The following is a 13238-nucleotide window of genomic DNA, read 5'->3' on the forward strand; positions in this document are numbered from 1 at the left end:
ACTTTAAAATACACTTCTGCTTGGAAATATTTAATTGGAGACAATTAATTCCTTCTTTAACAGTCTGGGGGCTGCCTCTGCACTAGGGCTCATGAAAGAAATTACATCAAATACAATTGCACTCTGTTAAGAACATTATTTTACAAAACACACTTAACAGATCCTGCTAAAGGCTGTAAAATCCTTAGTTAAAATCTTCCAATAGAAGAACTCTATATTTCCAAGAAGTATTTTTCTATGCTCTAAAGAAAATTATTTCTATATATGTTAAAAGCAAGTCTTTGTCTATACTGGTAGGTTTCACCTTTTTAGGAAAACTTTAAAAGCCTCTTATTCTGTCAAAAACAAACCAACAGAACAAGAGCCATAGCTTTTCATGTGAAAATAATAAATACCTGTGGATGTCACAGACCACAAAAATAATTTTCTGTGTAAAGCTAGGCGGGCAAGGAATTGTTTCCAGTCCCTATGCAATAAAAGGTGCATTTCATACATGTATCACAAAGTATTTCATAAAGAGCATAAAAGTTTCTCATCAAACTCTGAATATTATTAATATAGCCATAGAGAAGTAGATAAATATAGTTACAGGTAAGTTCTGTATTAACAGAAATTAATATAGTTTTAGTTTTATTAATTTAATGGGACTACTTTCAGGACCACTTTCATTAGAAACCATGAAATAGGTTTGAAATGAAACAGGACCCCCACAAAATGTACATCTATCCTGATCCCAGAAGCAAGAGAAAGTCCAAAGAGCACAGTTCTGTGCACTTGCATTCCTCTGCTCTCTTCTGAAAAGAGATTGATGTCAATCGTGAGAAATAACCCAATAATCCATACCCTGAAGTCTCTTACCAATTTTATAGCACAGGATGTTACTGGATGTCCAACGTATAGAATATTTTTAAATTAAAGCAATAGTGTTATGTAAAGTTGATTTTCACTTTCAAAAAGTGAAGCAGAAGAGAAAGAGAAATGCTGGGACCAGTTTAGTCAAAAATATGCCTAAGTTCCAGCAGCTCTAAAGATCTTCCTTTTCTTCTGGGTGCACAGTCAGCAAGCTCTTCCTTTTCTTTTCATCCTCCTAAGTTGGGAAATTGAATCTTCCTCCCTTCATTCCTGCAAACATTTGGGAGTTTGTATTACCTTTATTTCTCTGATTAAAAATCGCTGGGTTAATTAAAAAAGGTCCAGCCCTGAAAGAAGCACACCTAGACACTAATGCTGTCCCCTTCCTGGAAGCCAGGATGAACCAGAAAAGCTGCTACATCCAGACTCACTCCAACACCCTGTACTCACTGTAACACATTTCAACATGAGCACTTTCCCTGCAGTGAGGAAGGGCTCCTGCCTCCCACCCCAAGAGAGGACAAACACTGGTTGGCCATGGAGATTGACAGGAAATTTCATTGCAACTTATACACCCTGGGCTTTCATTTGCTTTTCTTCGTTATACATTGTTTGCTTATCATTAACAATTTTCCTGAAGTGACAGTTCTTCTGCCACTGTAGGTGCCCTCAGTGCTCACCGTGGACAACTTTAATCATAGGATGGCAAAGAGTTGAGGTGGAATTTCAGTCCCTGATGCTGAGCAGAGGGACAGCATTTGCAGGCCTGGTGGGGTGGGGGTAGAGAGTACCCTCAAATTTTACCAATATGGGAAGGGCTCAGGACCACAGACTTCCAAAGAGTCATCCTGAATCCTAAAAAGGCTTCTAGTGCCACTAAACAAGAAGATTATACATAGAATAAATAAGATTTTAACTTATAATTGGAAGTTCACTGGCCAAAAATATGTCACAATGGTTGTTTCACTAGGTTGTCATTTCCTGCACAGCTGTTTGCTGTTAAGTACTGTTTCATGGTAGAAAAACCATAACCAGCTGTGGAGAACCAGTAACTTACACAGTAACTGTTACAGCTGACAACTTGGTGTCCGTTACAAACTGGATTTCCAATCCTTTTCAGGTACAAGAAGGAATTGAGGAAGCCAACATTTGGTCCTAATCTTCCTGAAGTTCCCTATGCCCATGAGCTCAGCAAGCCAAAACACACTTGTAAACTGCACAGACACTCTACAATTACTATTTCATTAAGATGATGCTAAGAATGTAAGCACAGTTTTGAGATTTACACAGGAAGAGCTCTACCATTCAAACAGAACTGTACATTCACAACAAACTGGTCTATATTTCAGAAACAACAAAACCACACCAAAATTATTAACATGAGCAGCTGGTATCTCAACAATTTCAGGTTAAAAATCCAGCAGAACTCTGAAAACCAAGAAGGCAACAACTAAAAATCCACAGCCAAAAACCACACCATTTTTCATAAAAGTAACAGCAGGCATATTCCATCCTAAGAGCCTCAAGTCTAACCCATGTGATGCTCTTTAAATGTTATTACCTAAACATTTTCTTTACTATGGGAAACCTTATCACTGGAATATGTATTATTTGTTAGTAAAATTTATAAACTTTTTTTAATGACAGTATATAAAGTTTCTTCAGAAAAGTTTGGGCATGTATTGATACACAGGCATCTTTAATGTTCAGTGTTTATAATGTTCAGAATACAGATGAAAGAACATTTATTTCGGGTCACTGTTACAAGTTATTGTGAGGAAATATGTATTTCTTTGAACTTGTAACAAATAACAAGCCTTCAAAACTCAAACCATTGTCCTTTGAGCTAAAGGAAGATATCTGTTGACTCTTGGGCATGGAATAAATATTATCTTTTCATTAAGTTGAAATCAGCCTGCTGAGAGCAACAACACACACTGCATTTGCACACAAACCTGTTTGATCCTAATGCTCATGAAGATAAATTCAGACATTTCTCATCTTCAAGCTTAAATCCTACATGAAAACCAAATAGACACACACACACATACACATTTATATTCAAAATAAAAATATATTGTATCAATGCAAAGTACCTACTTTCACCAAAGTGAAATACCAGCAAAATCAGGAAACTAAAAATCTTGATTTACTATTAAACTTCTGAACTCAATCTGTCATATTCCTTTGCAGATAAGCAGGGTTCTTGTTATCCAAACGATGATAGTTTGCATTTTGTCAGGACTAACAGATACAGGAATTACAGAAATAGAATTAGAACCATCTCGTCAAGTGAATCTCTACAACACCTGACACCTCATTATTTTGCAGAAAGGGAAAACAGCTGCAAAGCTGTTTGAAGTAAACAGAGAAATTTAGAACATTTAGAAACTCTAAAAAATTATGGTTAAATTATACTACTTAGTCTACTTCTGCAGAGCAATGTTTCCCTGTTGGTTGCTTTACTGACTGAAGGCAAAACCTGTAGATGATACATCCTGAGACACAGATGGAACAATGGAGAGAAATTCTTAGGAATATCATTCATATGTCCTGGTTCTCTATCACGGTGAAATGAAGCATCTGCAAACATGTCAAAACTATTGAAAGCAGACAGTTTATGAGCCCAGGCCTTGTATCTTTCCTGGTAAAAGAGAATGAGGGTTGCCTTCCAGCGCTGAGTGCTTAGAAAGGGACACCAAAACATTTTCACTGACATTGAATTTTGAAACTTCAAGATATCAGACAGGGGTTATCACAGTACAGGTTGCTGGGAACAAGTTAAAACTGCTTTGTGCTATAGTTTTGTTATAATTTTGTTCAGGAGCTGACTTAGCAATTTCTCTGCAGGGAACAAGTAATCTGCAATAGCCACAAGCTGTCCAAAATAAAAATGCACCCAAGACACCTGCACAGAGATTGTTAAAGCAAAAAAACAGTGAGTGTGGAAATAAAAGGCCAAGAGGAAAAAGGTTATTGCACACACAAAGAACTACTGATTTCTGTTCCACGGGGGAATGGAAGCAACATGTGAGTTACTCTCCTCATCTTGGTTAGCCAAACCTCTGAAACACACGGACCTTCCCCCATCCCTTCTCTCAGCACAGACCCACTGTCACACCTCCATGCTTTGCAGGTACCAGCTTTTATTCCCTTTCCTAAGTGTCAATCAGTGTGAATCTACTCTTCTCAAGCGTGAGTGTGAACAGCAGGCCACACCTATGCTTCACTCTTGGGGCTTTCCCTAAATTCAGAAAAAAAAAAACCTGTAAAAACCCGGGCTCCAAGAGTTTTCTTCGCACAACTGATACAAGATTCTTCAAGATCTCTTCTTCAAGAAGCCCATGTATCTCAGAACTCAGTACAGACAACAGAACAGACAACTGCTTTTTAGTTAAGTCCACTGAAATTTAGAGAGGGAAATAAAGTGTTCACGAGTGTTAAATTTATTATTTTATCTAACTCTATTCTATGTGACTTTCAAACCACTTTCCAATCAACTGCTTAGTGTACAACATGCCATATTTAAATTTATTATATTAAGTTTAATGACAGCAATGGCAGAGTTGTTTGGCAACTTGGTAGACTACCTTAATGCCCAGTGCCTCTAAGGAATTAAACACTCCTACATTTATTTCACTTACTTTAATTGAACATGATGCCTTTTGCACTGCAAACAATTGCATTGCTGACTTTTAAAAAAATCTGTCCCTTAATTCCATATTTTCCCTAACACTTCCAGTGGATAATCCTTGGTTTTCAACACGTACAGCTTCCATAAATGTTAGGGATGTGTTTCTTCTTTTCTACAGCAGGAATGACTCCTATTTCCCTATTTACCGAAAATGATTACATAGCCAAGATAACAAAGCCAGGGATACCAGTACAGATTAAACAGAAAACTATCAAAGTGACTTTAAAAGTCACCTTAATGTACAATGCCACTACAAATTCTCCAGGAGTATTTTAAAACTACAAGATAATGGCAAAATAGGATAAAAATAAACTAACAGGTACTGTTTCCACGAATTCTAATGCACAACATGCCTCAGCACTACCTTTTCCATTTTATTGTTGAACAAATTCAGGCACTGCAAATCTCATTGACAGCAGCAGCATGGTGCTCCTGATACCCATCATCTGCTGCAGCTGGCATAGCCTCCTCCTACCTTTGGAGAGGCAGAGCTATAAAACTAAGTCCTCAAAGCACAAGTCAAAAGTATTATTTTTAAATCATAAAACTGACACAGAAAGGTGCAACATTAACTAAAGAATAACTCAAGCATGCAGTTCTGTCTCTGTGTAGATGGAACTGGCATTACTGTAGGCACTAACACAACGATTTCACTTCTGTTCCATTCAGGGAATAAAAGAAGGAAGGTGAAAAACACACTTGGTATCTGCCAGACAACGGACAGATGAAGTGCAGAGCGTTGGAGCCACCTGTGGTGAAACACCTGCAGTGAGAAAAGAGCTGCAGCCTCAGGTGCTCTGCAGGAAGTGCCCAAGAAGCCCAAGGGTGGACCCCACACCAAGGTACAGAGTTTTTTATGACACTTGGCTCCCCATGAACACTAAATAACCAAAGGGATGGATTTGTACTCCATAGCATAAATGATGTTATTAGTGATCCTATAACTGTGGCTGTACTACTTTCACTCCTAAAATCTTACGACAGAAATAAACACTAATCTGATCTTAGCTTAAGCAGACCTAATTTCTACCCATGATTAAACTGTTATATACAGAAACTGCTTTGAGAAGACAAGACACTTGACAGTCCTCAGGGGAAAAAATATAATTTAATCATTATCAGCAGTGTAATGAGAGAGGTTAATTTAAAAAAATTAACAGTATTTTTTTTCATACTGTTACATATTTTTAGTCCTCAGCTGTTTGTGGAATGACATAAATTTGCAGTTCAGATACAGGTGGTCCCTATGCAGGCCATAGTCATCTGAAATCTGTGCAACACCCATCTCTCTTCATCGCACTTGGCAATGCAAGTATTTGTTGCACCCACACACTATGGGAGAAGCTGCTTCCATACTCTCGGCCAAATTCAGGAAGATTCAAGCTACATGAAACATCAAACTGATGTAATTTCCCTTTCTGGTACTTGTTTTTTTCCTGCTTCACCATGTCTCTTCCACTTCCCTAGGCAGCCAGAACTGACAGATAAGAGAATGCAGAGAAACGGACTGTGAATGTAAAAGGAAATATAATTGGTTCAAGAGTCTCTACTGTCTTCAATTTTGTACAGTCATTTACAGCTGTCTGAAGGGTGTGACACTGGCACCCAAGTGACTGAGCAGACAATTAAGATTTTGTACTCTTCCACAATCATTCTGCACACATGTAAACTACTGGATACAGCGTGAGAGCAGTGACACACTGAGCACTCAGGCTTGAGGACCACACCACTCCACTGAGAAGGAAGCTGCTCTTCCCTGACAGATCTTCAGAGCTCAGCCCTGGAAGATGTTGAACCCTCAGAACCCTTAAGAAGAAGGTTAAAGAGCCCTTAAGAACCAACAGAAGTCCTTAAGTGCTTACTTAACATTACAAACTCGTGCATGTCGATACGTTCATTACTTGCAGCAAGGTATTGTGTAGGAAGGGAAGGCAAGGCCCCAAAACTGCACAAGCTCAGCCCGACATCACTCAGCAAGTCCACTGTTCAGCCAAACATTCTATGTTTTAACCACAAAAATGGAAGCCATTTAAACAATAATATCAGGCAAGCCAGCATGAAGTTCTGTATGAATAAAACTAAAATCAAGTCAAGGTAAATTAAGAGTTATTTTAAAAGCTCAAATTGCCTGTGACATCTAATGCCTACATATACTTGCTAACAAAATGCAGAGCTTTTCCTTGTCAGAGGCTGAATTTCAATTGCATCAATAACCTCTATCAACTGGCTACTAGGCTGAAGCAAACTGAATGGTGAATGGTTTGCTTTTTAAATAGAAGTATAAACAAGCTACATCCTTTCCTTCAAGCATCAGCACAAAGAGAGGGACTAGGATTGGCAGATGGAGATTTAATTATCTGCCAGCCTTCAGAATTGGTCATTTTAAGAAGGGCTGGACTGGGGAATGCAGCTAATGTAGGAAACGATAGAGAATGGTTGCAACAATACAGATAGCTGCAGAGCTGGGATGGTCAAATAATATTAAATTAGGTTTTAACCAAAAATCATATGTTTAAAAATATCCACATTTTCATTTTCTTCTGGGCTACTTAACAGCATATCCTATTGATTTTTTTTTTTTTTTTTTTTTTAGAAATCACATTAAATCATAAAAGAACAGAATCCCTGTTTCTTTATTAATCATCAGACTTTGATTATGAAAAATATTCTTAATACATTTTAAGAAGTGAACAAAGCAGGAAAGCAATCTTTTTTATTTATGGAGTTTGCACTGACTAAAAATGTGAAAGAACTTGTATTGTTTAGAGTAAAGAAGGGCCTAAAGTCTACACATAAATTTAAGAAGTATGCTTTAGCACTACAGTTCTCAAATTAATTGCGTCAACTGTAACCATCTAAACACAAAATACGCCTTTTCTAAGCAAACAATTCTCCTGTCATAATTTAATCTAATAAATTCTTAAAGGGTACCAACAAGACCATCCTCACAAACTGTCATGCATAGGGCTTGTTTGTTTGCCTCTCATGACAACACATCCCAAAATACATAGCATATTTCAACTTGTTATTCTCCAAGTTGCCTGCCAAACTGAAGACAAATTGTAAACACGAAGAACATGTTAAGCCTATTCAAGCCCACAAAAAAAAAAACCCTAAAAAAAATCTTACACAGTAAACTCAGCTATAATTTCCTGATGTAGGTCAAAACTCAGCAGGAAATCACATTGTCTATTTTTATCCCAGTTCACTGGAAGTGCTTTACCTTTCTGTTTTCTTGATAAGCACAGCCCTGAAGATTTGTTCCTGGGGAGTTTTCTCTTTTTCATCAGTTGGTTGCACAAAAGGGTGGACAGCAGCCAAGACAAAGCCCTGCTGGTACAATTCTTCCAGCTGAGCTGGAAGATCACACAAGGAGGAGAGCTTGATTGCAGATGATCCTGGCAGCTCAGCTGGAAACAAAAAGAAATTGGTCAATAATCCAACACTGGACTATCTTGTAGTTTAAAATCCAGGCTCTTCAGAGTCAAGTAAGCTTCAACACTGATCTACAATATTTACACCAAAACTGACCTTTCCTGAGACCCATTTTGTATTTCACATTTTAAGCAGGCTGTCTTGGTGAAGGACTTGTATTACACAAGAGACTCATGCAATTAAAGAAGTCAGATATATTAAAATGCCAAATTCACTACACAGTCTGGCAGATAAGGTGACGAATTTAATAAAAACAAGGCAGTAGGTCAAAAGATATTCCAGGTTTTAGTAGTCATCATGGTAATGCAAGTAGAAAAGAGTGAGCAAGAGTCGAAAATCCAAAACAAGAGAAAAGAGACAGCTGATGAAGGCAGAACATGTCAAATTCAAAAGCTATAAAAAGAAGCATCCATCTACACAAAATCAGACTAAAAGATCCCTGATGCAAGATGCTGATGAGACCAAATATCTGCCAATATGTCTGAAGAGAATTTTGTAGGTCTATTGATAATAAGAATGTTGAGTGATGCATGCCTATAGCAGAGAGAAACTTTTTAGAAGAAACACTAAATCTTATACCTCAGGGCTTAAGCAAACCTATACATATTAGAGATGAGGATGAGACGTATATGAAAATAATCCTTCCTCAATCTGCTTACTGCAAGGTTTTATGCCTTCCTGTCAAGTATTTGTTGCTGACTCCTGTCAGACACTTGACATACAAATGATATTTCAGTCAGTATAGCAATTGCCCTTATTTCTTTGGAGTCTTGTGGGATTCAAAAGAAAATCCCATAAATCACCTAAAACAATCTTTTATTCTCTTTTTCTCTACATCAGTAATTCCTCATACACTTTTCATATTTTATGGGAAATGAAATCTCTCTTTCCTGACCTTTGCCTCTTCATTTCCATCTCACTTGGAGGATATCTATTATTTCAACTAAACCACACCAGGGCATACATCACCTCACCAGGCACTGGATGCTCTTTTCTCCCACTGAAACCAAGAGGGAGGGGATACTGCAAGAAACACAACAGAGGTTCCCAGCACCTTGCAAGCCTTTGCTAAACAAAAAGAAGCACTAAAGAATAATTTGTATGAAAGAAGCTGGCAATGTAAAGTAAGGTTTAATTGTACTGCTTTTTCCATCAAACCATATGGCTACCCTTTATGAATAATTTAAGGGGTTATCAAAAAACTAATAAAAATTCAAACCAAATAATACCAAGGAATAATTTAAATAATAATAGAATAGATGTGCTTGGTATGGTTTTTTTCCTCATATAAGACTACATTCCAGAAGGGAATAATGGAACTTTTTGACCGGGAGTTTAAGATGTAGAATCTTTTATTATTTTTACAAATAAAATGAGATCCAAGCAACATGCACATTGACAGACAATAGGGCTCTACCTTCTACAACAGCATACAAATCACTTCAGAGTCATAAAAAGAAATGGCACAATGAATAATGCATAATAAATAATAAACCAAACAGTTACTTACTGGAGCAGTTACTTACTGGAACCTACTGGGATCAAAACAGGGAAACCCAGATTTTAGAATTCCAATTTCCCTCTTGTGCTCAGAGACTCCGAATATATTTGACTACACTGCAACTAATTAATTTCTAAATGAGGGGTTTACTTGTATACAATGGAATGACTAAACACTACTCAGTACAGAATTCTGGTCATAGTGCTCCAATTTTTAGCTATCACCTATGAAAACTGATCCTGCCTGGCATATGTACATAGCACCAGGATTCTTCCGAGGATAGCCTGAGTAAGATTAGCAAAAAGTCTAGTCATTAATGTGGGAGACTGACTGCTTCCTCCTAAAAGATAAACATGAGGAGAAAGTGTGGAAATGCATGTAATTGGAGCCTTAGGATGTAGCTCGATTAAAAATGAAACGTAATAGAAAATAGAGATGGGTGGGATCATCCAGCTAGTTCATCCTACTACCTAGAGGCAAGATCAGCTCTAGTTTAGTTATTTCCCAGTTTTTCTCATCTATTTTTAAAAACCTTTAGTAATGGAAATTCCACAAGCCCCCTAAGTCATTTTTCAGCACTTCTCTATTCTTCCTACTCAAAACCCTTTCCTAGCACGTGGCCTAAATTTCCCTCTCTTAAATTCAAGAATTGCTACTTCTCCACTACAGTATTTCTTTTCTGCAACAGCATTTTATAACTCCTAACATGATTCATGCCTTAATCTTATTTTCTTTACACTGCCTAAACTCAGTCCTTTCAATGCTCCTGTTCTCATGTCTTCTGTATTTCTAAGTAATTTTTCATGTTCTCTCCTGATTCTCTTCAACTGGCCTATATTTTTCTTCAAGTATAGTACCTAATTTTGACCACAGTGATCCAGCACAAGCCTCACCAATGCTCTATAGAATGGAAAACTCTACCCCTTACTACATCCTATGTCAGTTTACATCATCCAGAGGATAAAAACCAAAGGAAATTCTTCTCCCCATAACTAACAGTGGCCAATTTTCCTGTTCTTTGTGAATTTCAGGATTTCTCCTTTCAGTCTGCAAGGACCATTCTGGATTCTGACTTTCACAATATGAACAGCACTTCTCAGACTGGCAAACTGTAATAAATATGTAACAAACATACTCAGCAGCCAATTGTTGGAACAGTTAATGAAAATGATGAATTTTAACGGATTCTGACCAGAGAAATTTTAAGCCTTACAGTTAATACATCTTTTTGGTTTGATGCTGAACTACTGCTGATTTCTCCTCAGACTAGAGATCCTCCACAGCAGAAAGACAGTTCCTGTTACACAACTGATGCCCACAAGGTCTACAAGTTTTCTGGATCTACAGACCTGTGCTGTGCATTCTTGTTCACATTCACTCTCCAACTGGTTTGAGTGCAGATTCCTCCCCAGAAATCCCTGCTACACATCATCCTCCGGGTATTTCATAACTCATTTTTTCCAGTATCTTTCTGGGCATTAAGTTGGGCTAATAATCTTACAGTTCTCTTTAAATCTAGGTTAAAAAAGGACATGACACACAGGTCAGAAAACCTTACCCAATTTCCAGTAAAATATATTAAAATGCTTTGTTTAATTGCTCAAGAGAATTCTAGCTACATCACCTTGGAAGCAAAAGGAAGACCAAAATTTTGTACAACAGGGACTTGTGTAAGGTAAAAGAGCAAATGAAAAACCAAGTAAAAACTTATATAACACCAGTACTTATAAGCCTTTATTTTGCCAGAAGATAATGCTGACTTCTTTTATCAGCCTCTTTTTTGCTCTTGAATTGCAGTTGGCTATAAATTTTAGATTCTGGTCCATATTCCCACATTTATTGTTGCATTTCTCAATGTGACCACAAAAGATTCCTTTGTTTATCATCGAGATGAGTCTGTGTAAGAAACTTGTAAATGAAAGAAGCTACCTTTTTCTATTGGGTTGAGGTTGAAGGTGGAAATAGTGCTCGCTGCTTTTGTACTGGATCACCAGACAAATTAGTTTGTTGCCTGACTGATAATTGAAGCTGAAAACACTTCCAGCAGTGCTCAGAAAACATACAGAAAACTACAGCTTTACAGACTTTAAAAGAAGGAAAGTTTGTGTTATACAACTGATATCTGTAAGATGGCATTCCTGGGTCTAGGGGACTCGTTCATTCTTTGCTCCTAATGGAAAAACCTGACCAGATATTCACACTTACCCTCATATTCTCACAAAGAAATCAGTAAGAGGAGTGAATTTCTGTGAAAATTTACAGGTTGTCATGTGTATTTGAAAGTGGTCATTTCTATAGCTCCAAAAAGCAATTTATGGGAAAAAGAGAAAGGAGGCACAGTCTACCACCAGGATCCCGAGGGAATGACAGCAGGCTGAGAAACAAGACTGGGAAGACAGATATTGCAGAGGACTCGTTCCTCCTTTGTTAAGGAGCTCCTCCTTCCCTCCCAGTGGATCATCCAGCACTTCTAGCACAGAGAACAAACAGCCATTGACTGGCTTCAAACTGAAGCATCTCATGTGACCTCTGACAACTGTGCTATGGTCCACACTAACAAGGGAGATGCCTCCTGATCAAATATTAAGAGAGAAGACAGTTACAGCAGCTGTCTATAAAAAGTAGTCTGACTTTTGGATATTAAAACAATAGATTTGGGTACCTTTGAGATGCTGTAAACCAACATTCTGAAATAAGAAAGGTATACTATGCCTTATAAAATAATCCCTGTATTCACCTATTAGCCCATGCTTAATGACACCCATCATCAAGTACAATACATTTTTATATAATATACATACTCAACAGAATTAGATTATTTTAACTCTATTCTATTTGATAAACAGCAGCTTCCTCTTCCTGGACACATCTAAGACAAAGATAAAATCAACTTTATTACTTTTTAATTTCTTATTATGTGAATGATAGCTATACCCCAGAAAAGCTGAAATGTTAAATGCCAAAATGGCTTTTATTTAATTTCTCTCTACTGAAATGGTCAAATCAGAGGTCAAACTTGGGTCTTAGTTTCTCAGCACCTATCCTTAATACTTTATTTAAAAGAGCAAGCATACAGTTCTACTTTCAAGTTCTATTACTCTGTGTATCTACTACCGTGTAAGATTAGCTGTTTGCTTACTCCAACAAAACAAATGAAGAATTGGGATTTTTCAGTCTTCATTTTTCAACATGTTTTTCTGATTAAGCTTTTATGCTCTTATTCCAGCCACAGCTGCTAAAGGCGGATGGAGCCCTTAATGACAGCTCACATTACAGATGAAAATGTTAAACAAAAATAATGGAGACTCCTTTTAATTATTCCTTGTTACCTTTTAAAGTTTTCATGTTCATCTGCATTTTAAATGTTCCCCAATTTATTATGGAACATTAAATAAGCCTTTTTCATAGAATCATAGATTAGTGTGGGTTGGAAAGGAGTTGAAAGATCATCTAGTTCCAGTCCCTCTGCCTTTGCATTGAAATAACTCAAGATCATATTCGTGTGTATGTAGATTGTACACATTCTCTGTCCATACCAGGTACAGAAGAAAACACTTTGCCTAAGGTATGACATGTCATGGTGTCTGAAACAAAGGCAGATTGGCAAACTCAACAGACCCACACTATTAAGTGATGTAGCAACTCAGTTACCTGGTAGCTGCCTCCATATTACTCCTATTTCATAAAATCCCAGAATGGTTTGGGTTGAAGGCTCTTTAAAGATCATCTGGTTCAATTCCCACAGCAAGGCCCATG

At 37.4% G+C, this 13238-nt stretch overlaps 1 protein-coding gene across 2 annotated transcripts in view; it reads right to left on the reverse strand.

Moving 5' to 3' along the window:
* The window catches only part of RFTN1 (raftlin, lipid raft linker 1), a 95291-nt gene that overhangs the window by 47681 nt on the left and 34372 nt on the right, over nt 1–13238 (reverse strand). For both annotated transcript variants that reach the window (XM_014893798.2, XM_014893791.2), the window contains exon 3: nt 7770–7956. In XM_014893798.2, coding sequence (XP_014749284.2) covers nt 7770–7956 — 187 coding nt within the window. The remainder of the gene's footprint in view (nt 1–7769; nt 7957–13238) is intronic.

Source organism: Sturnus vulgaris, chromosome 1, assembly GCF_052056855.1.
Source record: "Sturnus vulgaris isolate bStuVul1 chromosome 1, bStuVul1.hap1, whole genome shotgun sequence".
NCBI classification, from domain to species: Eukaryota; Metazoa; Chordata; class Aves; order Passeriformes; family Sturnidae; genus Sturnus; species Sturnus vulgaris.